General features: G+C 41.6%; 1 protein-coding gene across 3 annotated transcripts; it reads left to right on the top strand.

Moving 5' to 3' along the window:
* Positions 1-523: 523 nt before the first annotated feature.
* Positions 524-21,806, top strand: LOC133663851 (uncharacterized). Of its 3 annotated transcripts, none has more exons than XM_062068562.1 (4): positions 524-580; positions 16,322-16,477; positions 21,102-21,194; positions 21,397-21,806. In XM_062068562.1, exons 2-4 carry the CDS (start codon positions 16,373-16,375, stop codon positions 21,601-21,603), a joined length of 405 nt encoding a protein of 134 aa, XP_061924546.1. In that variant the 5' UTR covers positions 524-580; positions 16,322-16,372; the 3' UTR covers positions 21,604-21,806. The 3 variants fall into 3 exon arrangements, with proteins under 3 accessions (XP_061924546.1, XP_061924545.1, XP_061924543.1); XM_062068561.1 differs by lacking the exon at positions 524-580 and adding an exon at positions 14,745-14,837; XM_062068559.1 differs by lacking the exon at positions 524-580 and adding an exon at positions 14,848-15,975.
* The last annotated feature ends 5,419 nt before the right edge of the window (positions 21,807-27,225 follow it).

The following is a 27,225-nucleotide window of genomic DNA, read 5'->3' as shown; positions in this document are numbered from 1 at the left end:
GCAGGGGATGGCACTGAGGCGAGAGAGACGTGCGCGAACGTTCAGGGAACGGAACAATGTTTTTTTTTTTTTTTGATGACGAGCAGCTGATCAAACGGTATCGTTTAGACGGAGCAGATATTATTTTTGTCACAGATTTAATACTTTTTTGTTGATTTCTGCATGTGTCTGCAGTGGGCTAGTATATATAGAGCCACCCACACCAGTTTCAAATTAGTTGCCTAATTAATGAATTGGAAAGAAAATGTTATGACAGTAGCGTATGTGTGTGGCCGTGAGGTGAGTGACGTCAGTGAGTGTGTGGGCGATAGAAGAGAGGGAGCGGTAGCGTGAGTGCCGGCGGGGACTAGTTTGTTTTGTATTATTTTGTAGTTTATTGTCAAAATATACACTCCCATTGTCCACTTAAATATTTCCAAGATATTTCTTTATTCTTAGACAACGGATTCCCTTCCGTGATTGGTCATTTCTATGGACACAGAAATTACGTCACCTAAAATTCCGTTTACGGCACATAGTAATGTCGTAATTCAGCTCTGAGTGTGACACTTAAGATTCAGTCCTACACTTCGCTGAAAGTGTGAGTAAGACGCTTGATAACTAACTTTTAAGTGCAGCTTTCAGCGAATAATTTATTTACTCTTAAGTCAACTCTTAGCAGACTTCTTAGGAGTAATTCTAAGAAGCTTGATAAGTACGGCCCCAGATATATTGCGAAAAAAGCAATACAAATGTATTCCAACATAATTCCTAAACCAAACATGCAACATGTCTAAACATGCCTGTAATATTGAAACCATGTGAATTTTACGAGAATCAGTTGTTCTTGTAAGTTTTGCAAATACATTAATTAGGTTTTACTCACTATGACAGTATACTGTCACACTCAATATGACAGTTATTTAAACATAACTCCAAACCACACACGAAAAATGGCTACTAATGCCTGAAATAATGTATCCTTGGGATTTTTACTCGAAACATGTGCTTTTTTAAATCTTGCAAACACAAAAAGTAGTTTTTTACTCAATATGACTATAATGTTCTAAGAAACATGAAATAATGCGAAAAAAGCAATACAAATTTATTTAAACATAACTCCTAAACAACACATGCAAAATGGCTAATAATGCCTGGAGACATGTATCTTTGTTAGTTTTACTAGAAAAATTATCTTTTGTAAAGTTTGCAAAGACACAAGCTGTTTTTTTTTTTAATTCAAAATGACAGTATAACAATCATACTAAATATAAAAGTTATATAAACATAACTCAAAAACCAAACATGCGTCATGTCTAAAAATGCCTGTAATATTGTATCTATGTGAGTATTACTAGAATCAGTTGTTTTTGAAAGGTTTGCAAATACAAAAATTGGGTTTGACTCACTATGACAGTATACTTTCACACTCAATATGACAGTTATCTAAACATAACTCCTAAACACACATGCAAAATGGCTAATATTGCCTGGAGAAATGTATCTTTGTGAGTTTTACTGGAAAAAAAATATTTTGTAAGTTTTGCAAAAACAAAAAGTAGTTTTTTACTCAATATGAAAGTACTGTTATTAGAATTCTGAGATAATGCGAAAAAAGCAATAACAATGTATTGAAACACAACTCCTAAACCAAACATTTAAAATGTGTAAAAATGCCTGTAATATTGAATCTATGTGAGTTTTACTAGAATCAGTTGTTTTTGTAAGGTTTGCAAATACAAAAATTAGGTTTTACACATAATGACAGTATAACTGCCACACTCAATATGACAGTTTTTTAAACATAACTCCTAAAATACATGAAAAATGTCTAATAATGCTTATAGAAATGTATTTTTGTAAGTGTTAATAGAACTTTTTGTAAGGTTTGCAAAGACACAAGTTAGTTGTTTTTTAAACTCAAAATGACAGTTTAACTGCCACACTCAATATGACAATTATTTAAACATAACTCTTAAACTACACATGAAAAATGACTAACAATGCCTGAAATATTGCATTCTTGTGAGTTTTACTCAAAAAATATGCTTTTTTAAGGCTTGCAAACACAAAAAGTATTTTTTTACTCAATATGACAGTAATGTTCTTAAAATCCTGAGATAATGCGAAAAAAGCAATAAAAATGTATTCCAACATAACAAAATGTCTAAAAATGCCTGTAATATTGAATCCATGTGAGTTTTACTAGAATCAGTTGTTTTTGTAAGGTTTGCAAATACAAAAATTGGGTTTTATGACAGACTCAATATAACAGTATAGCTGTCATACTATATATGAAAGTTATATAAACATAACTCCAAAACCAAACATGCATTATGTCAAAAATTGCCTGTAATATTGTATATATGAAAGTTTTACTAGAATCAGGTTTGCAAATACTAAAATTGGGTTTTATGACAGTATATTGTCACACTCAATATGACAGTTATTTAAACATAACTCCTAAACAACACATGCGAAATGGCTAATAATGCATGGATAAATGTATCGTTGTTAGTTTTACAAGAAAAAATATATTTGTAAGGTTTGCAAAGACACAAGTTAGTTTTTTTTTATTCACTATGACAGTACAACTGTCATACTAATTATGAAAGTTATATAAACATAACTCCAAAACCAAACATGCATTATGTCTAAAAATGTCTGTAATACTGTATCCATGTGAGTTTAACTAGATTTAATTGTTTTTGTAAGGTTTGCAAATACAAAATATGGGTTTTACTCACTATGACAGTATACTGTAATACTCAATCTGACAGTTATTTAAACATAACTCCTAAACCACACATGCAAAATGGCTAATAATGCCTGGAGATATGTATCTTTGTGAGTTTTACTAGAAACAATATATTGTGTAAGGTTTGGAAAGACAAAAGTTAGTTTTTGTACTCAATATGACAGTATAACTGTCATACTAAATCCATCCATTTTCTTCCGCTTATCCGAGGTCGGGTTGCGGGGGCAGCAGCCTAAGCAGAGAAGCCAAGACTTCCCTTTCCCCAGCAACTTTGTCCATCTCTTCTCGGGGGATCCCGAGGCGTTCCCAGGCCAGCCGGGAGACATATTCTTTCCAATGTGTCCTGGGTCTTCCCCGTGGCCTCCTGCCGGTCGGACTTGCCCTAAACACCTCCCTGGGGAGGTGTACGGGTGGCATCCTGAGCAGATGCCCGAACCACCTCATCTGGCTCCTCTCAAAGTGGAGGAGCAGCGGCTTTACTCTGAGTTCCTCCCGGATGACAGAGCTTCTCACCCTATCTCTAAGGGAGAGACCCGCCACCCGGCGGAGGAAACTCAAATCAAAATAGCCTTAAGGAACCCCGGACGGAGCTCATCCACCCCCCGGGCCTTGCCACCGAGGAGCTTTTTAACTACCTTGGCAACCTCAGCCCCAGAAATAGGAAAGCCCACCACAGATTCCCCAGGCAGTGCTTCCTTATAGGAAGACGTGTTGGTGGGATTGAGGAGGTCTCGCTTGGCCTGTCGGTATGCCCGCTGCCTCTGGAGTCCCATGAGCCAAAAGGACCAGATAGGCTCTTTCTTCAGCTTGACGGCATCCCTCACGGCTGGTGGCCACCAGCGGGTTCTAGGATTACCGCCACGACAGGCACCAAACACCTTGCGGCCAAAGCTCCAATCAGCCGGCTCGACAAGAGAGGCACGGAACATGGTCCACTCAGACTCAATGTCCAGCACCTCCCTTGTGACATGTTCAAAGTTCTTCCGGAGGTGGAAATTGAAACTCTCTCTGATAGGAGACTCTGCTAGATGTTCCCAGCAGACCCTCACAATGCGTTTGGGCCTGCCAGGTCTGTCCGGCATCCTCCCCCACCATCAGAGCCAGCTCACCAGGTGGTGATCGGTAGAAAGCTCGCCCCTCTCTTCACCCGAGTGTCCAAAACATGAGGCCGCAAATCCCATCCCACGTTGCCTCTTTGAGCTGGGCCCCATGGGCACCAGTCGCTCGCCATCGTGCCCCACCTCTGGGCCTTGCTCCACAGGGGAGCCACGGTGACCCGCGTCCGGGCATGAAAAAATCTAGGTCCTCGATTTGTACTTTTCATAAAGGTCTTCGAGCTGCTCTTTGTCTGATCCCTCACCTAGGACCTGTTTGTCTTGGGGGACCCTACCAGGGGGCATAGAAGTCCCCGGACAACATAGCTCCTAGGATCAGTGGGACACGCAAACCACAAAGGTGGCAGCTCAGAAAGCAGGTTATATAAACATAACTCCAAAACCAAACATGCAAGATGTCTATACATGCCTGTAATAGTGTATCAATGTGAGTTTTACTAGAATCAGTAGTTTTTGTAAGGTTTGCAAATACAAAAGTTAGGTTTTACTCACTATGACAGAGTCACACTCAATAAGACAGTTATTTAAACATAACTCCTAAACTTCACATAAAAATGGCTAATAATGCCTGAAATAACTCGAAACATTGCTTTTTTAAGGCTTGCAAACACAAAACTTTTTTTTTACTCAATATGACAGTAATGTTCTTAAAAACCTGGGATAGTGCGAAAAAAGCAATAAAAATGTATTCCAACATAATTCCTAAACCAAACATGCAAAATGTCTAAAATTACCTATAATATTGAAAACATGTGGATCAGTTTTTTTTGTAAGGTTTGCAAATACAAAAATTGGGTTTTATGACAGACACACGTTAGTTTTTTTACTCATTATAACAGTATAGCTGTCATACTATATATTAAAGTTATATAAACATAACTCCAAAACCAAACGTGCATTATGTCCAAAATTGCCTGTAATATTGTATATATGTGAGTTTTGCTAGAATCAGGTTTGCAAATACAAAAATTGGGTTTTATGACAGTATACTTTCACACTCAATATGACAGTATACCTGTCGTACTAAATCCATCGATTTTCTTCCGCTTATCCGAGGTCGGGTTGAGGGGGCAGCAGCCTAAGCAGAGAAGCCCAGACTTCCCTCTCCCCAGCCACTTCGTCCAGCTCTTCTCGGGGGATCCCGAGGCGTTCCCAGGCCAGCCGGGAGAGACATAGTCTTTCCAATGTGTCATAGGTCTTCCCCATGGCCTCCTGCCGGTCGGACTTGCCCTAAACACCGTTCGGGTGGCATCCTGAGCAAAAGCCCGAACCACCTCATCTGGCTTTACTCTGAGTTCCTCCCGGATGACAGAGCTAGTCACCCTATCTCTAAGGGAGAGACCCACCACCCGGCGGAGGAAACTCATTTCGGCCGCTTTTACCCGTGACCTTGTCCTTTCGGTCATAACCCAAAGCTCATGACCATAGGTGAGGATGGGAACGTAGATCGACCGGTAAATTGAGAGCTTTTCCTTCTGGCTCAGCTCCTTCTTCACCACAACGGATCGATATAGCGTTCTCATTACTGAAGACGCTGCACCGATCCGCCTGTGGATCTCACGATCCACTCTATCCTCACTCGTGAACAAGACTCCTAGGTACTTGAACTCCTTCACTTGGGGCAAGATCTCTTTTCCAACCTGGAGATGGCTCTCCACCCTTTCCAACCATGGACTCGGACTTGGAGGTGCTGATTCTCATCCCAGTCGCTTCACACTCGGCTGCGAACCGATCAATGAGAGCTGAAGATCCTGGCCAGTTGAAGCCATCAGGACCACATCATCTGCAAAAAGCAGAGACCTAATCCTGCAGCCACCAAACCAAGCGCAGTCATGGCGTTGAGGGGATCCTCAACGCCATGACTGCGCCTACAAATTCTGTCCATAAAAGTTATGAACAGAATCGGTGACCAAGCTCTGACACTGATCATACAGGGAGACACCCGCCACAATCAGACATGCCGATACCCCATACTCTCTGTGCACTCCCCACAGGATTTACCGGGGGGGGGGGGGCACGGTCAAATGTCTTCTCCAAGTCCACAAAGCACATGTAGACTGGTTGGGCAAACTCCCATGCACACTCAAGGACCCTGACGAGAGTATAGATCTGGTCTACTGTTCCACGACCAGGACAAAAACCACACTGTTCGTCCTGGATCCGAGGTTCCTCCTCTCCAGTACACATGAATAGACCTTACCGGGAAGGCTGAGGAGTGTGATCTACAATAGTTGGAACACACCCTCCGGTCCCCCTTCTTAAAGAGAGGAACAACCACCCCGGTCTGCCAATCCAGAGGCACCGCCCCTGATGTCCACGCGATGTTGCAGAGTCTTGTCAACCAAAACAGCCCCACAGCATCCAAAGCCTTAAGGAACACCGGACGGAGCTCATCGGCCTTGCCACAGAGAAGCTTTTTAACTACCTTGGCAACCTCAGCCCCAGAAATAGAAGAGCCCACCACAGATTCCCCAGACACTGCTTCCTCATAGGAAGACGTGTTGGTGGGATTGAGGAGGTCTCGCTTGGCCTGTCGGTATGCCCGCTGCCTCTGGAGTCCCATGAGCCAAAAGGACCCGATAAGCTCTTTCTTCAGCTTGACGGCATCCCGCACTGCTAGTGGCCACCAGCGGGTTCTAGGATTACCGCCATGACAAGCACCTAACCACAGCTCCAATCAGCCGGCTCGACAAGAGAGGCACGGAACATGGTCCATTCAGACTCAATGTCCAGCACCTCCTTTGTGACATGTTCAAAGTTCTTCCGGAGTGTGAAAAAGAAACTCTCTCTGACAGGAGACTTGCGTTCCCAAAAGACTCTCACAATGCGTTTGGGCCTGCCAGGTCTGTCCGGCATCCTCCCCCACCATCGTATTCAGCACACCAGGCTACCAAGCTCGCCCCTCTCTCACACCGAGTGTCCAAAACATGAGGCCGCAAATCCCATGACACAAGTACAAAGTCAATCATGGAACTGCGGCCGAGGGTATCCTGGTGCCAAGTGCACATATGGACACCCTTATGTTTGAACATTGTGTTTGTTATGGACGATCCGTGACGAGCACAAAAGTCCAATAACAAAGCACCACTTGGGTTCAGATCCGGGTGGCCATTTTTCCGAATCACGACTCTCCAAGTTTCACTGTCGTTGCCAACATGAGCGTTGAAGTCCCCAAGCAGAACAAGGGAATCACCCGAGGGAGCACTCTCCAGTACTCCCTCAAGGGAATCCAAAAAGAGTGGTTACTCTGAGTTGCTGTTTGGTGCGTAAACACCAACAACAGTCAGGACCCGTCACCCAACCCGAAAGCGGAGGGAAGCTACCATCTCGTCTACTGGGTTAAAGTCCAACGTGCAGGCTTTGAGCCGGGGGGGCAACAAGAATTGCCAACCCAGGCTCTCATTACTTGCAACGCCAGAGTGGAAGAGAGTCCAACCCTTCTTGAGAGAACAGGTTCCAGAGGCCTTGCTGTGCGTCGAAGTGAGTCCAACTTCATCTAGCCGGGAACTTCTCCACCTCGCGCACCAGCTCAGGCTCCTTCCCTCCCTGCGAGGTGACGTTCCACGTCCCAAGAGCGAGCTTATGTAGCCGATATTCGGAACACCAAGTGCCCTGCCTTCGGCTGCCGCCCAGCTCACACTGCACCCGACCTCTATGACCCAGCCCATGAGTGGTGAGCCCATTGGAGGGGGGAACCCACGTTGCCCACCTCTGGCCCTGGCTCCACAGGGGAGCCACGGTGACCCGCGTCCGGGCGAGAAAAAATCTATATCTATGTGAGTTTTACTAGAATCAGATGTTTTTGTAAGGTTTACAAATACAAAAATGTGGTTTTACTCATAATGACAGTATAACTGCCACATTCAATATGACAGTTATTTAAACATAACTCCTAAACCACACGTGCAAAATGGCTAATTATGCCTGAAGTAATGTATCTTTGTGAGTTTTACTCAAAAAAAAATATTTGGTAAGGTTTGCAAAGACACAAGTTAGTTTTTTTACTCAATATGTCATACTAAATATGAAAGTTATATAAACATAACTCCAAAACCAAACATGCATTATGTCTAAAAATGCCTGTAATATTGTATCTATGTGAGTTTTACCAGATTTTTTTGTAAGGTTTACAAATACAAAAATCAGGTTATACTCATAATGACAGTATAACTGGCCTAGTGGTTAGAGCAGGGGTGTCAAACTCAAATACGGAGTGGGCCAAAATTTAAAACTGAACAAAGCCGCGGGCCAAGGTTGAACAAATTAACCTTTTAATAGGGACCCAAACAAGTTCTGCATTGAATATTGAACAAGCAAGGCTTGTATAACTTTATAGTGACATGCAAAATCGAGTTTCAAATAATAATAATAATAATTAAAAAATATAAATGGCATATCAAATACAATTTAAATAAAAATTGATTGCCTCTTTTCTATCTGCAGCCTTCTGAGGTTAATATCAACATTAACTTTTTCCACAGGCTAATAAATCTGAAAATAAAATAACAATGAATAAAACAACCATTCAGGACTTTAAACTGCTCAGTTTGCAACACACTGATCTAATCTGATGTGCCCAAGCCAGATACCCGGCATCTTTTCTTGGATGCTAGTTCATTAATGTCAGGGCTCAGGCTTTGAGCTGTGGCAACTTTCATTAACGAACAAAGGTGTTCAACAGTCGTTATATCTCATCCACCAAATTCTAACATCGTTCAGACGCAGTCACAGGATATGTGTGGCTTTGGTATGCATACACAAGTGAATGCAATGCATACTTCATCAACAGCGATACAGGTTACACTGAGGGTGCCAGTATAAAAAACTTTAACACTTTGAAATATACGCCACACTGTGAACCCACACCAAACAAGAATGACAAACACTTTTCGGGAGAACATCCGCACCGTAACACAACATAAACACAAGAGAAAAAATACCCAGAATCCTTTGCAGCACTAACTTTTTCGGGACGCTACAAAATACACCCCTGCTACCACCAAAACCCATGGGTTAGCGTGTCCGCCCTGAGATCGGCAGGTTGTGAGTTCAAACCCTGGCCGAGTAATACCACAGACTATAAAAATGGGACCCATTACCTCCCTGCTTGCCACTCAGCATCAAGGGTTGGGATTGGGGGTTAAATCACCAAAAATGATTCCAGGGCGCGGCCACCGCTGCTGCCCACTGCTCACCTCACCCTCCCAGGGGGTGATCAAGGGTGATGGGTCAAATGCAGAGAATAATTTCGCCACACCTAGTGTGTGTGTGAAAATCATTGGCACTTTAACTTTAACTTTAACTTTAATAACTGCCACGTTCAATATGACAGTTATTTAAACATAACTCCTAAACCACACATGCAAAAAGGCTAATAATGCCTGAAGTAATGTATCTTTGTGAGTTTTACTGGGAAAAAAAAAATTGTAAGGTTTGCAAGACACAATTTAGTTTGTTTACTCAATATGACAGTATAACTGTCATACTAAATATGAAAGTTATATAAACATAACTCCAAAACCAAACATGCGTTATGTCTAAAAATGCCTGTAATATTGTATCTATGTGAGTTTTACTAGAATCAGATGTTTTTGTAAGGTTTGCAAATACAAAAATTGGGGTTTTACTCATAACGACAGTATAACTGGCCTAGTGGTTAGAGTGTCCGCCCTGAGATCGGTAGGTTGTGAGTTCAAACCCTGGCCGAGTCATACCAAAGACTATAAAAATGGGACCCATTACTTCCCTGCTTGGCACTCGGCATCAAGGGTTGGAATTGGGGGTTAAATCACCAAAAATTATTACAGCGTGCGGCCACCGCTGCTGCCCACTGCTCCCCTCACCCATCCCCCAGGGGGTGATCAAGGGTGATGAGTCAAATGCAGAGAATAATTTCGCCACACCTAGTGTGTGTGTGACAATCATTGGTACTTTAACTTTAACTTTAATAATTGCCACGTTCAAAATGACAGTTATTTAAACATAACTCCTAAACCACACATGCAAAATGGCTAATAATGCCTGAAGTAATGTATCTTTGTGAGTTTTACTGGGGAAAAAATATATTTTGTAAGGTTTGCAAAGACACAAATTAGTTTTTTTTACTCAATATGACAGTATGACTGTCATACTAAATATGAAAGTTATATAAACATAACTCCAAAACCAAACATGCGTTATGTGTCTAAAAATGCCTGTAATATTGTATCAATGATCGCCATAACCACAACACCAGGGGGAGCTCACTAACCACTGTTAAACCCAGATTCCGAACTAACAAAAGGTTTTAACTCATCCGCAGATACTTTTTCTTATGCCTTCTGATCTCTCTCTCTCTCATCTCTCTCTCTACTGCTCCTCTCTCTCTCTCTCTCTCTCTCTCTCTCTCTTCTCTCTCTCTCTCGTCTCTCTCTCTCTCTCCTCTCTCTCTCTCTCTCTCTCTCTCTCTCTCTCTCTCATCTCTCTGTCTTCTCATCTCTCTCTCTCCACTACTTGCTGTCCATATCCTACCCCCGACCCCTCCACACCCCTGATTGTAAATAATGTAAATAGTTCAATGTGATTATCTGTGTGATGACTGTATTATGATGATAGTATATATCTGATAGTAATATCTGTATCATGAATCAATTTAAGTGGACCACGACTTAAACAAGTTCAAAAACGTATTCGGGTGTTACCATTTAGTGGTCAATTGTAGTACGGAATATGTACTTCACTGTGCAACCTACTAATAAAAGTCTCAATCAATCAATCAATGTGAGTTTTACTAGAATCAGATGTTTTTGTAAGGTTTACAAATACAAAAAATTGGGTTTTTACTCACTCATACAGTATACTGTCACATTCAATATGACAGTTATTTAAACATAACTCCTAAACCAACACATGCAAATTGGCTAATAATGCCTGTAATATTGTATCTATGTGAGTTTTTACTAGAATCAGATGTTTTTGTAAGAGGTATTACTTAACAAAAATCAGTCTTACTCATAATGACAGAGTATAACTGCACCGTTCCAAATGCAGTTATTTAAACATAACTCCTGCCTGAAAGTTTTACTGGAAGAAAAAAAATCTTGTAAAAATTTGCAAACACACAAGTTAGTTTTTTTTACTCAATATGACAGTATAACTGTCGTACTAAATATGGAAGTTATATAAACATAACTCCAATTTTAAACATTTCATTACGTCTAAAAATGTCTCAAATATTGTTATCTATGTGATTTTTACTAGAATCAGATGATTTTGTAAGGTTTACAAATACAAAAATTAGGTTTTACTCATAATGACACTATAACTGCCTTATTCAATATGACATTTATTAGCCCTTTGAGACACTTGTGATTTAGGGCTGTATAAATAAACATTGATTGATTGATTGATTGAACTCCTAAACCACACATGCAAAATGGCTAATTATGCCTGGAGAATGTATCTTTGTGAGTTTTACTGGAAAAAAAATATTTGGTAAGGTTTGCAAAGACACAAGTTAGTTTTTTTTACTCAATATGTCATACTAAATATGAAAGTTATATAAACATAACTCCAAAACCAAACATGCATTGTGTCTAAAAATGCCTGTAATATTGTATCTATGTGAGTTTTACTAGAATCAGATGTGTTTGTAAGGATTACAAATACAAAAATTAGGTTTTACTCATAATGACAGTATAACTGGCCTAGTGGTTAGAGTGTCCGCCCTGAGATCGGTAGGTTGTGAGTTCAAACCCTGGCCGAGTCATACCAAAGACTATAAAAATGAGACCCATTACCTCCCTGCTTGGCACTCAGCATCAAGGGTTGGAATTGGGGGTTAAATCACCAAAAATGATTCCAGGGCGCGGCCACTGCTGCTGCCCGCTGCTCCCCTCACCACCCCAGAATAATTTTGCCACACCTAGTGTGTGTGTGACAATCATTGGTACTTTAACTTCAACTTTAACTTTAATAACTGCCACGTTCAATATGACAGTTATTTAAACATAACTCCTAAACCACACATGCAAAATGGCTAATATTGCATAAAGCAGGGGTGTCAAACTCAAATACAGAGTGGGCCAAAATTTAAAACTGAACAAAGCCGCGGGCCAAGGTTGAACAAATTAACCTTTTAATAGTGACCCAAACAAGTTTTGCATTGAATATTGAACAAGTCTACTTGCAGTCTTCGGAGGTAAATATAAACATTAACTTTTTCCACAGGCTAAAACATTTGAAAATAAAATAACAATGAATAAAACAACCATTCAGGACTTTAAACTGCTCAGTTTTGCAACACACTGATCTAATCTCATGTGCCCAAGCCAGATACCCGGCATCTTTTCTTGGATGCTAGTTCATTAATGTCAGGGCTCAGGCTTTGAGCTGTGGCAACTTTCATTAATGAACGAAGGTGTTCAACAGTCATTATATCTCATCCACCAAACTCTAACATCGTTCAGATCCAGTCACAAGATACGTACGACTATAATACGCATACACGAGTGAATGCAACGCATACTTTATCAACAGCGATACAGGTTACACTGAGGGTGCCAGAATAAAAAACTTTAACACTGTTAGAAATAAACGCCACACTGTGGACCCACACCAAAAAAGAATGACAAACACTTTTCGGGAGAACATCCGCACCGTAACACAACATAAACACAACAGAACAAATACCCAGAATCCTTTGCAGCACTAACTCTTTCAGGACGCTACAAAATACACCCCTGCTACCACCAAACGTCTGGATGTAGTTTGACGCAAGATATGTAACTGCTCATAAGTTAAATAAGTTAAGTTACAGTAAGTAAGTAAATAAGTAAGTTAAGTAAAAAAGTTAGCATAACGCTATAGCGTTATGCTAACTTTTGTATACAAACAAATACATACATATTTGTATACAAATACATACAAATGTATACATTGGTCCGTGCTGGCCTTTAATGGGAGGGCTGCAGTTTTTCCTGATAAAAACTAAAGTTAACTAATATAAAGTTAGGATATTAAAAAAACACCAACCTAACGGTATAACTTTTATCAACTTACGTCAACATTGATTGATTGATTGATTGAGACTTTTATTAGTAGGTTGCACAGTGAAGTACATATTCCGTACAATTGACCCCTAAATGGTAACACCCGAATAAGTTTTTCAACTTGTTTAAGTCGGGGTCCACTTAAATTGATTCATGATACAGATATATACTATCATATATACTATCATCATAATACAGTCATCACACAAGATAATCACATTGAATTATTTACATTATTTACAATCAGAGGTGTGGAGGGGGGAGCGGGGGGGGGGGGGGGGTAGGATATGGACAGCAAGTAGTGGACATAGAGAGAGAGAGAGAGAGAGAGAGAGAGAGAGAGAGAGAGAAGAGAGAGAGAGAGATCGAGAGAGAGAGAGAGAGAGAGAGAGAGAGAGGTCAGAAGGCATAAGAAAAAGTATCTGCATTTGATTGTTTACATTTGATTATTAGCAATCCGGGGAGGGTGTTAGTTTAGGGTGGTAGCTGCCTGGAGGTGAACTTTTATTGCGGTTTTGAAGGAGGATAGAGATGCCCTTTCTTTTATACCTGTTGGGAGCGCATTCCACATTGATGTGGCATAGAAAGAGAATGAGTTAAGACCTTTGTTAGTTCGGAATCTGGGTTTAACGTGGTTAGTGGAGCTCCCCCTAGTGTTGTGGTTATGGCGTTCATTTACGTTTAGGAAGTAGTTTGACATGTACTTCGGTATCAGGGAGGTGTAGTGGATTTTATAGACTAGGCTCAGTGCAAGTTGTTTAACTCTGTCCTCCACCTTGAGCCAGCCCACTTTGGAGAAGTGGGTAGGAGTGAGGTGGGATCTGGGGTGGAGGTCTAGAAGTAACCTGATTAGCTTGTTCTGAGATGTTTGGAGTTTAGATTTGAGGGTTTTGGAGGTGCTAGGGTACCAGGAGGTGCATGCGTAATCGAAAAAGGGTTGAACGAGAGTTCCCGCCAGAATCCTCAAGGTGCTTTTGTTGACCAGAGAGGAGATTCTGTAGAGAAATCTTGTTCGTTGGTTAACCTTTCTGATTACCTTGGTAGCCATTTTATCACAGGAAAGGTTAGCCTCTAGAATGGAACCTAGGTAGGTGACCTCATCTTTCCTGGTGATAACAATGTCACCCACTTTTATGGTGAAGTCATTGACTTTCTTAAGGTTGATGTGGGACCCAAACAGGATGGATTCTATGGAACATAGTAGAACATGGTATTGTTCTCTGTAAAACTTTTGGCGGCGACACTGAAGTAACGTTAACGTTAGTGAATGAATGTTAATTAATGTGCATTGGGAATGAGGGGGCGATACTGCTGAATGTTTGGGAGAAATGCCCCAGAATAGGTTTTTAAAACACACATTTACTGACAGAAGCGCCAGAGGTCTTTGAGAGCATCAGCTTGCGATTACAAAGAGACTTCGCTGGCAGTTTTCTTTCTTTTCTTTTTTTTGACAAGAAGCTAGTTATCGGTGTGAAGCCCACAGCAACATGTTTTTGTAATTCAATGAAAGAATGGATTGTTCATTACAACTTCTACTGGCAAATAAATCGGTCATGTGTTAATTGTTTTATTTAGTTAGACAAAACAAAATGTTCATTAATGTTTATGATGTAGTTTATTTCTTATTAAAATATTTTTCCATCAACAGGAAGCAAATCAGAACAGAACATTATTCTCATAATTCAGGCAAGTAGAAAATAATGTATGCATTATATTGCTTTGTTATTTTCCCTTATTCATCCATCATAATATTATAATTATATTATAATATTAATATTATAATATCATAATACAATATTAAAATTGTGGCTGAATATTTTAGACCATTGTTTTAATACCACAAATTGTGTCTCTTCATTTTCAGGGTGCCCTTTGGAGGAGCCAGTGGACTTTGTGGACAGTTGGAGTTGAGGGCTAGGGAGAGGAGGTCGAAGAGAAATTCATCAGGGAGAAAGAGTAGGCCTCTTGTAGTATGAGATGGTCGTGCAAACGATGCAATTTTAGGTCATTAAAACGTTTAGAGCTTATAAAACATTATAGATTGAGGCTTCCACACACTAGTCAAGGCCGATCACTACCCTGCTTGTACTCAGATTGTCCTTGTTTATTTAAAAGTTGGGGGGCACTTCATGCACATTTGTCTAGAAATCATACACAGACTCAACAGTTAAGGCAGATAGTTTCATTTTCGTGTCTTGTATGTAATTCATGTAGTTTTAACAAAGAGAAACAATATTTTGAACACCTCTGGACTCATCTGAAAAAGCACAAAACTGTTAATTGTGTTTTTAAAGATTGTGACTACAGTACAAATATATATTCAACTTTTGCTTCACATAAAAGTAGGAAGCACAATCCTCACTGCATTGAAGATTTTAAAAATACTGTATTCCAGACACATTCAAGTCAGGCAAGTGAGGTAACAGAGGGTAGTAGTTTGATTGAAAGTGAAGTTACTTCTGATGAAACATTTGTCCAAGAGGGTGAAGATTTAGTCCAGGCTATTGTTGATGAGCTTGGTTCCTTATTGCTTAAACTAGACTGTATATTCAATGTGCCTAGAAGATGTATAGATGAGATTGTAGAGGAGCTTCAATTTATTACTTGTTCAGCATCTGCACCTGTTATTAAAAATATTGTCCATAGTACATTACAAAACCATAACTGCACTGTTGAAGAAGTGGTGATCACAGATTTAGTAAAAAGCCTTTGCCAGTTAAATCCTCTTAGTGTAGCCTTTAGTGGAGAAGGCTCTCTTGGCACGGCATACAAGAGAAATAGTTATTTAAAAGAACACTTCTCTATTGTTGAACCTGTTGAGTATATACTAGATGCGAAAGAAGGAAATACCTTTCAGTATATACATATTTTGCAATCCTTGTCACAAGTTCTGAAAAATAGTGACATCCAGGAGAAGGTTTTGAAAAGTGTAAGACATTGTAGTTCTTCATGTCAGTACACTAGTTTTCATGATGGTACCCACTTCAAGGAAAACACATTTCTTTGTGGAGAAGAGTTAAGGCTTTCACTCCTACTTTACTGTGATGACCTTGAAATATGCAATCCATTAGGAACACCTCGTAAGAAGCACAAGGTAACAGGTGTTTACTGGGTGTTTGCTGATATTCCGTCTGTATTGAGGTCTACATTATCATCTATTTACTTATCTGTTTTGTGCAAGGCAGATGACATTAAGAAATGTGGTTATCCCCAAGTGCTAGATCCATTGTTAAGTGATTTGAAAAGACTTGAAGAAGATGGTCTTTTTGTGCCCTGTTTAGGAAAAATAATAAAGGGCACTGTTTTTTCTGTGATTGCCGATAACCTAACAATTTGCTTTATTGAGCTGTAACAATAATTAATTAATGAATTTTCTTTTCAAACATGTACATCTATATAAAAATAATATTGATGTACTCGTGAATATTTTGTCCATTCAGATCAAGGAGGAATTCAGGAGAATAACTACCATTCCCCTGGAGCGAACCTTCATGCACAAACTGGACGAACACACACCAAAACGTATTACCCTGATGAAAGCCAAGGAAGGTGCCGTGGGGATCAAGATGAGGACGCTCCTGGACAGACTGAGTCAGGTGTGCTTGTTTTGCTTGTTCATACAGTATGTTTTACAGGGAGCTGGACCTACTTATTTTCTCACTCACAGACACACACAGTATACACATACAGGACAAGCCTCACACTTGGTAGATTCCATGCCCTTGCACGCTCTGGGTCCATGCACTTAAAACACGAGCAAATATATGCACTTGTGTTTTCACTTGACAGTTCATTGTGTATGTAGATGTAAGCACAAGTTAACACTTGCAGGGCATTACTGCCTGACGCACCTCCGACAGTGCCATGTGGTGCTGGCTGCAGGGTCGTCAGCCGGGAGCCACCCTTCACGGATGTTTCGCTCCTTTAATCCCGGAACATCTCTGGGTGGTGGAGCAGCGACAGGGACGTCTCCCTGCCACCCCCTGCAGCCAGCTGGAGGATCCATAATGTACCCACATTCTAACCCCGGTGTTATTGCTGTTGTGTATATGGAATGAGTCCCAAGGGACTATGCATGGCAGGGACGTCCATCTCCCTGAGTCAAGCGTGGGCCTGACCGCATACCATAACATGGCAGCAGGGAAGCCTCCCTACTGCCCCTTGTCTACGCGCCTTGCTTTCCCCACGCCTTGTCGTTTCTTCTGAGCCACAACCAGAAGCTCCCCTGTTCTGCCTCCTCTGCCAGGGCTTTGAGGGCCTTCTTTAGATTGGAGCCTTTGATCCCGAGGGACTTTAGGAGTCGCTGGGTGGACGCTCCAGTGTAGCCTCGACAGCCAACTTCTACTGGATAGGTGAAGGGCCTCCATCCTGCTTGTGCACACTCACTTGCCAGCTCTGAGTACTTGTCCCTCTTTCTTTCAAAGGCAGCCTCCATTCCCTCTTCCCATAGTACCGTTAATTCTACCATGATGACAGTTTTAGTAGAGTTGGACCACAGGACAATGTCTGGGCGTAACGAGGTTGTTGTGATCTCTTGAGGGAACTTCAACTGACGATCTAGATCAGCCCTCATGTTCCATTCTCCGCCAGCTGACAGGAGAGACTGGATGCTCTTGCTGCTGCTCTGAGGCTGGCCACCTTGCTTGACAAACTTAATCAACCGCTGAGCTGTTCCCGGACTGGCCCCATTTGCTTCCACTCTGCGTGCCTCCAGGATTTCAGCTAGCCTTCGCAAGACGCGGTCGTGCCGCCATCCATACCGGCCCTGCGACAAAGCTACGTTGCAGCCAGAAAGAATGTGACGCAAGCTTGGGTTCTGGGAGTCACAGAGCTGGCAGGTCACCTCTGCCCCGTACCACACATGCATGTTCCCGGACTGGCCCCATTTGCTTCCACTCTGCGTGCCTCCAGGATTTCAGCTAGCCTTCGCAGGACGCGGTCGTGCCGCCATCCATACCGGCCCTGTGACAAAGCTACCTTGCAGCCAGAAAGAATGTGACGCAAGCTTGGGTTCTGGGAGTCACAGAGCTGGCAGGTCACCTCTGCCCCGTACCACACATGCAAGTTCCCGGGACTGGGGAGGGTATCGTACGTGGCCCTGATGAGGAAACTTAGCCTCGCCTGGGGCATCTTCCACATGTCTGCCCACGTAACAACTCTGTTGACAACAGCCTCCCAATTGGTCCATCTCCCTTGCTGCTGTTGGCCCACAGCCTTGATCATGTAGCTCTCCTCTTCCATCTTGACCACTTCTGAGATCACCAGATCTTTTCTTTCCTTCCTTGAGGCTTTGGACCACATCTTGGATGCTGCTCCCCATCCAAAGCCGGCTCTGCCAGACTGTATCTGTCCTACCATCTCCTGGTGTTTCAGTCGGACGATGGCCTGGTCTATTGTCTGCGTCGCATTCCACTTACGCCCTGTACAGACTTGGGTCTTGGTGTTACGGACAGACGGATTAGGTGAGTCTCTGAGCTCGAACACGAGCCTCACCTTCTCCTGTTTGTAGCCCAAGCTGATGGATTTCAGTGGCAGCTTCAGAATGGTTCTTCCAAACAGTGCCGTGTTGGAAAGACATCTGGGAAGGCCCAGCCACTTGCGAATGTAGTTGTTGGCTTTTGAGTCCATCTTGAGGACTGTTGTGGAGATGATGTCGCACAACTTCAAGGGCCACATCAGGCGATGGTATAAGGTGAACTGGTAACACCAGACCTTGAGTTTCCCTGGAATATAGCTTTGGTCATTTGTGTTCAGGCCATCCTTCAGCTGAGAAGTGACAGAGGCAGCCATGTGCTTATCAGACATGTCAGCAGTGTAACGCCTTCCGAGGCTCCGCACAGGTTGGTCGACCACGCGTGGGATTAATTCACCATCCACTGAGAATGAGATGTTGTCATTCCTGGCTCCTTTCCGGATGGAGAAGCTGCGGGACTTGGCAGGTTTTATTTTCATCCGTGCCCATGCTAGGAGCTCCCCGAGTCTTTTCAGGAGTCTGGAGGTACATGCAGCCGTCTGGAGGAGGATGGTAACATCATCCATTTAGCCCCGCAGCGCCGGGAGTCGCTGGCCTGACTCAGATCTCACTCCTCGGGCCATCTGTCTTCCACCGATAAGGATGATCTCGAAGGCTGTTATGAACAGTATTGGAGAGATAGAGCAACCCATTGCTATTCCCTTCTCTAACTGGTGCCAACCAGTTGAGATCTCCTGAGTCGTGTAGCAGACTTTGAAGTTGTTAAAGTAGTTTACTACCAGGCTTTGGATGCATGATGGAATGTGGAAGAAGTTGAGTGCAAAACTGATGAGTTGATGTGGAACCGATCCATAGGCATTGGCCAGGTCCAACCAAACCACATGCAGGTCCGCTTTGTTGCGCTTGGCTGACTGGATTTGCTCCCAGATCATGGCCGAGTGCTCCATGCAGCCAGGGAAGCCTGGAATGCCTGCCTTCTGACAACTGGTGTCGATGTAATTGTTTGCCAGAAGGTAGTTGGTCATCCGCTTCGCCACCACGGTGAAGAAAAGCTTCCCTTCCACATTCAGTAGGGCAATACCTCTGAACTGGTCGATGTTACAAGAGTTACTCTCTTTTGGGATAAAAGTTGTTATTGCTCTGCTCCACGATGATGGTATGGACTGGGTTTTCCAGGCAATGCCCATCAGCTTCCACAACAGCTTCAGGAGTCCAGGACAGTTTTTGAAAACCTTGTAAGGTACCCCGTTCGGTCCGGGTGCTGAAGCAGTTCTTACACGCTCAACCACTTGCTTAACCTCAGCCCATCTCGGGGGGGTGGTGTCAAACTGCGAGGAAGGCTCAGGTGGGCGAGGTACGTGCCCTGGTGATCCGAGGGGGAGATCCTTTTGGCTATCACTGAGCTGGACTTTGATGTGTTCCTCCAACTCCTGCTCACTGGTCTGGAGTGTCCCGTTCTTCTTTTCCTCTAGCAGGCTTCGAGCATACTTGAAGGGGTCCCGGAAAAAGCTTGCCCTTGCTTTCTCCCTGTGGCTTCTGCGTTTCCTGATTCTTTCAGCTCTCCTCAGTTGTGTGAGTCTTACTTTGATCTGGTCCCACAGGTTCTTCAGGCCGACTTTCTCCTGGTCATTGACTTTCCTCCACTGCTTGCGTAAGAGGCGCCGTTCCTTTACGAGCTGGAGGATTTCCCTCTCCCGTCTCCCGCTCTGTTTGGGAACGATCTTCCTCTGTGGCATCAATCCAAAACGCTCTTTCCCTTCTTCGTAGATGATGTCTCCCATAATGTTTAGTTTGGAAGTTACACTGCCTCTTAGCGCACTTTGGAGGGTGGTGCATAAGTTAAAATCGAAGCTGCTCCAGGAGTCTTTGTCGTTGGCTTTTGGCCACTTCACTTTGGCTTTCCGGATAAGCTTCTCTGATGTTCCTCTTGTGGGTTCTCTACTTGGTGTTTCACTGTGCTGTGGGCTGTGCTGTTGTTGCTGCACATCCTGCAGGGAAGGCTGGTCCTCCTCTCTCTCACCAGTTGCAATGGTGGGATCAATAGCACTGTGGTGCTCAACCTGGCTAAGATTCCTCCTTGTCTGATCTGCTTCTGCAGTGCAAGCTTGCATCTGGTTGCAGCCACCGCCGCATTTTGCCTTTCCCTGGTGTATTCGCAGGCCCCGGTAGGTTGTTTCCTTGGCCCACCCACAGCCACATTCTCTGAGGATCCTCTGCTCGTTCGTCATTGTCGTGCCAGTCGTTTCCGTGTAATCCGTCCTGATTGGTCCATCTTTCATCCCGCCTCTCGGTGGACCGCCGGGCTGTTTCTTCCTTAAATTGCTTGTAGTTAGGTTAGGGAGTCCATGGAGCTTGCTTCACGGACATGTGGAAAAGGGTAACTAGCCCCTCCACCCCTGGTGCAGTCTTTCCTGCTGCCAGCCAGTCTTCCCTGGCAGCCCACCAGTCTTTTCCTGGATGCCAACTGCTCTGTTCACAGTAGTCACTGGAAAGCCAGTTAAGATAGATGTAAGCACAAGTTAACACTTGCAGGGCATTACTGCCTGACGCACCTCCGACAGTGCCATGTGGTGCTGGCTGCAGGGTCGTCAGCCGGGAGCCACCCTTCACGGATGTTTCGCTCCTTTAATCCCGGAACATCTCTGGGTGGTGGAGCAGCGACAGGGACGTCTCCCTGCCACCCCCCGCAGCCAGCTGGAGGATCCATAATGATAATGGTTATGTTCATGTTCTTAATCTGTTCACAGAAACAGAGCATTGAGATGAGGCGTGAAACCATTATCCGCAGCCTTATACTGTACCTTGGCGAGAAGGAAGAGGAACTTTTTGAAGACTGCTTGGTACAGCATTATTTTAATCATTTAAAAATATTTTTTAATGACACAGGTTAATTTAATGTTAAAGTTAAGAGGAAAGCAGACAAAGGAACAAATAGTCTTGTGTTCATTCTTCCCTGATAATGAAGTCACTTTGAATGATTCATGCAGTTCTATTATTTGTTTCTCAATAACATTCTTCTTTTTTGTTGTGTATTGTATGCAGGAGGACAGCCGGAGTGATGTCAGGAACCACATCCTCAAAATACTCGTCGTCCACGGTGCTGATGAGGATCCAGTCGATGTCTCCACCCTTACTAGTGGGTTGCCTGTCATAAATGTTTTTCATTTTTTGTCAAATAAAGTATCTGTTAATGACAGTAAAGATTGTATTCTTCAACAAGAATGGTTAGACACCTTAAAGGCCTACTGAAACCCACTACTACCGACCACGCAGTCTGATAGTTTATATATCAATGATGAAATCTTAACATTATAACACGTGCCAATACGGCCGGGTTAACTTATAAAGTGACATTTTAAATTTGCCGCTAAACTTCCGGTTCGAAACGCCTCTGAGGATGACGTATGCGTGTGACGTAGCCCGGCGAACACGGGTATGCCTTCCACATTGAAGCCGATACGAAAAAGCTCTGTTTTCATTTCATAATTCCACAGTATTCTGGACATCTGTGTTCGTGAATCTGTTTCAATCATGTTCATTGCATTATGGAGAAGGAAGCCGAGCAAGCAAAGAAGAAAGTTGTCGGTGCGAAATGGACGTATTTTTCGAACGTAGTCAGCCACAACAGTACACAGCCGGCGCTTCTTTGTTTACATTCCCGAAAGATGCAGTCAAGATGGAAGAACTCGGATAACAGAGACTCTAACGAGGAGGACTTTTGATTTGGATACACAGACGCCTGTAGAGAACTGGGACAACACAGACTCTTACCAGGATTACTTTGATTTGGATGACAAAGACGCAGACGTGCTACTGTGAGTATGCAGCTTTGGCTTTTTTTTGCGTATGTACGTAACTTTTTTAAAATATATAAGCTTTATGAACCTTGGGTTAGGTGAACGGTCTTTTGGGCTGAGTGATTGTGTGTGTTGATCATGTGTTTGAATTGTATTGGCGTGTTCTATGGAGCTAGGAGCTAGCAGAGGAGCTAGGAGCTAGCATAACACGTACCGTACCGTACGTGCGCGTCACGTACGTAACTTTTTAAAAATATATAAGCTTTATGAACCTTGGGTTAGGTGAACGGTCTTTTGGGCTGAGTGATTGTGTGTGTTGATCAGGTGTTTGAATTGTATTGGCGTGTTCTATGGAGCTAGGAGCTAGGAGCTAGCATAACAAACACGCAGGTGTTATTATGCCGGATTAATTTGTGGCATATTAAATATAAGCCTGGTTGTGTTGTGGCTAATAGAGTATATATATGTCTTGTGTTTATTTACTGTTGTAGTCATTCTCAGCTGAATATCAGGTACCGTGAGTATGCAGCCTTGGCTGCTAAACATTCGATAACTTGACCGTATGTGCGCGTCACGTACGTAACTTTTTAAAAATATATAAGCTTTATGAACCTTGGGTTAGGTAAACGGTCTTTTGGGCTGAGTGATTGTGTGTGTTGATCAGGTGTTTGAATTGTATTGGCGTGTTCTATGGAGCTAGGAGCTAGCAGAGGAGCTAGGAGCTAGCATAACAAACACGCAGGTGTTTTTATGCAGGATTAATTTGTGGCATATTAAATATAAGCCTGGTTGTGTTGTGGCTAATAGAGTATATATATGTCTTGTGTTTATTTACTGTTGTAGTCATTCCCAGCTGAATATCAGGTCACCCCCGGCTCTCACAGCATCTTCCCTATCTGAATAGCTTCAACTCCCCACTAGTCCTTCACTTGCACTTTACTCATCCACAAATCTTTCATCCTCGCTCAAATTAATGGGGAAATTGTCGCTTTCTCGGTCCGAATCTCTCTCACTTCATGCGGCCATCATTGTAAACAATAGGGAACTTTGCGTATATGTTCAACTGACTACGTCACGCTACTTCCGGTAGGTGCAAGCCTTTTTTTAATCAAATACCAAAAGTTGCAATCTTTATCGTCGTTGTTCTATACTAAATCCTTTCAGCAAAAATATGGCAATATCGCGAAATGATCAAGTATGACACATAGAATAGATCTGCTATCCCCGTTTAAATAAAAAAAATTCATTTCAGTAGGCCTTTAAGCTGTTTATTTTTAGTTGATTCTGTTGATTTTATTTCATTAATGTTTTAATTGCATACTTAAAAGTGCACTAGTCAGAGGACTGGTTTAAATGTTGAAATTGCACTTTTTCAGTGTGTAGGTTTGTAAGATTTTAATTGCATATTTGAGAAGTGACTATGTTACCAGATCTATGTTAGATTTGGTGTATAATGTGTAATACTGTGTATTTGTTGTTTACCAGTCATACCAACCTTTGGATATTTTCTTTAAAAAAGATACTATTACTACTATTTACTTTGAATACCTTTTGCTGGAGATACATCTTTAATTTACTGTTAGTACAAATTCTAATGCAGTACAATATAATGCACTTTTACTATTAACGCAGTACTTGTACAGTACATTCTGTTTTTCCCCCCATTTAAATAGGGGTATACATAATCCATACACCACTGCTCAAAGTTTAAGAGGCGGTTTCTGTCCTGACCCTCTCCCAGAAGTTGTTGTTGAGTATTATATTTCTGCAATGAATGTAGAAACTCTGTTTCAGAGGGTTGTAAGATTGAATTAAAAAGAAACTGTTTAATTGCATTGTAATTTAGTTGTGTGATATGTGATACATATATATTAAATGCATAGAGTATTGGTTAAATTTATTTGGTAACATTTATCAAAAGAAAACTGGCAATGATTACCTAATTTTAGTGAGTAATGTAACGTAATGCAACCAAGTAAATTAAAATGTCAAGCACAAGAAAATAATTAAAATCTACTGAATTACTTCATAACAGCAAATACTACAGATATATAACATTTACTTAAAATTTTGAGTAAAATGATGTTCCTGCCGATGAAAAACAAGTAGACTTTACTTCATTTGTTTAAATAAATATAACTTAAAACTTGGATGTAATTAAGTAACTGTTACTTAATATCTTCACAACTGTTATGTTATATGGTAAGTAGAATTTACTTGATACTGGCAAGTGAGTGTTACTTGATATTGCAGCATTAAATTTTACTTAAATCATTTGCGTGCAAATACTTACAATAATCATTTTAAGTAAATCTTATGAGTTATTTTTTTCAGTGCAGCAACCATCCGATTGCTGGCACGGCCACTCTACCAACTTCGCCACGCAGTCCCCGTAGTTCCCATTTATTCATACTTGCAGAGTTTATAAATCTTATTTTTTCAAGAGTCATTACATTCACAAGTTCATTTAGCCAATTCCTGAAGTTGGGTGCAGATGGGCTTTCCCAGTCTTTGAGAATGAGTCTTTTGGCCAAGACCTTTCCGAGCAGCAACACAGCTGTAATATATTTTGGAAGTTTTTGTGTTTCTGAGGACCACCCAAACAAGGTTATATCCCTGTCAGAGACTAGTTTTCTCTGATATACCCCCGAGTAAAAAAAAAAAATGCTGGACCAAAATGATTGAATAATTGGACATTCCCAAAACGAATGAGACAGTGATCCTTCAGCAGATTTACATTTATCACAAAGTGGAGATGTATCAGGATAAAATTTGTGTAATAAGACTTTAGAGTAGTAAAAACGATGAATCACTTTAAACTGTATGAGCTGTCTGCTGTTAATTTAGCAATTGTGAATTTGAGAGAGTGTCCGTTCCCATTGCTGTTTGGGTATTGTTGTTCTTAGTTCCTGTTCCCATGCTCTTTTAACACAGTAAAATTAGTAATTCTAAGAGACGGTGTTTTTCATTTACCAGCTGAGACTTTGAAATGTTTTCTTTAATAAAATTTTTTGCCTGCAAATAGCAAAACCAACTGAATTGGGACATATTGAATTTGATTCGCAATTGCTCAAATGCCGCAAGACTGTCCTCGATATACATGTCTTTTATGCATTTAATTCCATTTAAGTACCAGTTAAAACAATGTTTGTCTGTTATCGATGGAATAAATGCATGATTGTGACACATTGGTGAATACATAGTTACATTGGAAATATTCAATTGTTTTTTAATTTGAGAAATAATTTTGATGTTCTCCTGAAATGTGTTTGTCATTCTTGTTTGGTGTAGATTCACAGTGTGGCGTATATTTCTAACAGTGTTAAAGTTTTTTATTTGCCTACCGTCAGTGTAACCTGTATCGCCGTTGTTGAAGTATGCGTTGCATTCAACTGTGTGTGGGTGCAGAAGCCGCACATGACATGAAACTGGGCCAGCACTTGCTTGACTAGCTCAAAAAAAAAAAAATTTCGGGAGGAGTGCTGGAGTCACTCGCGGGAGGGTTAGTATGAGGTCACATTAGTACCAAAAATCCAAGCGCATAAAAACTGTTATCGCGCGCTGATTCTCCACTTCGTGCGCGTGCGCGACCCCCATTTGCGCGCGCGTGGTGCCTTTGTGCGCCCGCGCGGCGACTTTTTGCGTGCGCGCGGTGCCTTTCTGCGCGCGTACCGTCTCGGTCTGTGCGCTCTCTGTGTACTCCTGGGATCTCTCCTTGCGCTGTCATGTTTCGTTTTGGTACTTTGGGGGCGGGCATGCTTAGACGGCCCCTTCTTTCTGATTGGCTTTGAGCGTTTTTCATATGAGCCAATCAGAAGTATAGCAGGGCGGGTCATCGTCAATATGTATCAAGATTTACGGAGGAAGAAGTGGATAAAAAAATGTCGGCTGAAAAAGAGGTAAGTTGAGGGACACACTTATTAACATTATTGAACTGGTTTGGAGTGATTGTAAGGGTACTATTACTACTACTAATAATAATTCATTTTTTATTTATAAAGCACTTTTCCTACATTTAAAATGCAGCTCAAAGAGCTTTACATAGTTAAAAACAAAATGAGAAATAACACCCACACCCCATGGAGACAGTCAAACATGTACATAAAAATAAACAAACAACAACAACAACAACAACAATAATAATAATAACAACACAATGACAATAGCCAATCACAGGAACCCTCTGGACGTGGATATCCGGAGGGCTCTTTGAGGAAACACTAGATGATAAAATAAATGGATTAAAAATAGTTAAAATAAACATCAGGTAAAAGTCCAAAAGTAATATGAAATAAGATAAGATATAATCAAACATAAAAATAAACTACAATATGAAAAACTATAAAATAAAATAAAATACAATAAAAACTGAAATATAAATATAATAAGACCATATAAAATAGGCTAAGATATGATAAAACATAAAAATAAGCTAAGATATGATAAAACGTAAAAAATAACTAATACTAATAGAATAATCCTGCACATTGGGCCTAATAATTGTGTAGTAAAGTGTTTTTTGAATTCGAGCAATGTAATCTGAAAGATGTTTAAAATAACAACAATTAATGTTAATATTTTTGAAATAACATGAGTATCTGTGTGCATGAGAGAGTGTAAAGAAAAGCATTGCTATAGTTTCACTTCATCTGCCTTTTTTTACAACCTACTTGAAGTTGTATTTTTCAAAGTCGGTCATTGAGTACTTTGGTACTTTGCCATCAATGCCCCCCTCAAAAAACCTCCTCTCCATCCCTGCCAGCATTTCTGTTTAGAAAAGGAAGATGCAAATTGGTTACTATAGAATACAGAAGTACAGTATATAACCAAAATGTGTAAGACCGATGACATGTCATGTCACAGTACATTTAATTTGAAAGTCAACAAATAAAACATACCAGTGTTAATAAAATAAAATAAATAAAACATAACAGCCCTACATGATTTTTCATTTACATTCAAATTTCGTAATGCAATCGAACAGAATGCAAAAGAGATGGGCTGGCTAGTCAGGCTAGGAAAGAGGTGTAAAATACAGGATGTTTGAGATGGGCTGGCTAGTCAGGCTAGGAAA

Source organism: Entelurus aequoreus, linkage group LG13, assembly GCF_033978785.1.
Source record: "Entelurus aequoreus isolate RoL-2023_Sb linkage group LG13, RoL_Eaeq_v1.1, whole genome shotgun sequence".
Classification (NCBI taxonomy): Eukaryota; Metazoa; Chordata; class Actinopteri; order Syngnathiformes; family Syngnathidae; genus Entelurus; species Entelurus aequoreus.
This window is presented reverse-complemented; position numbering and strand designations above follow the sequence as displayed.

Coding starts and splice junctions, on each gene's coding strand:
- LOC133663851 (XM_062068559.1), top strand. CDS start 14,854: ATGAGATGGTCGTGCAAACGATGCAATTTTAGGTCATTAAAACGTTTA. Junction 15,976..16,321: donor CACCTCGTAAGAAGCACAAG/GTAACAGGTGTT, acceptor TTGTCCATTCAG/ATCAAGGAGGAATTCAGGAG. Junction 21,195..21,396: donor AACTTTTTGAAGACTGCTTG/GTACAGCATTAT, acceptor TATTGTATGCAG/GAGGACAGCCGGAGTGATGT.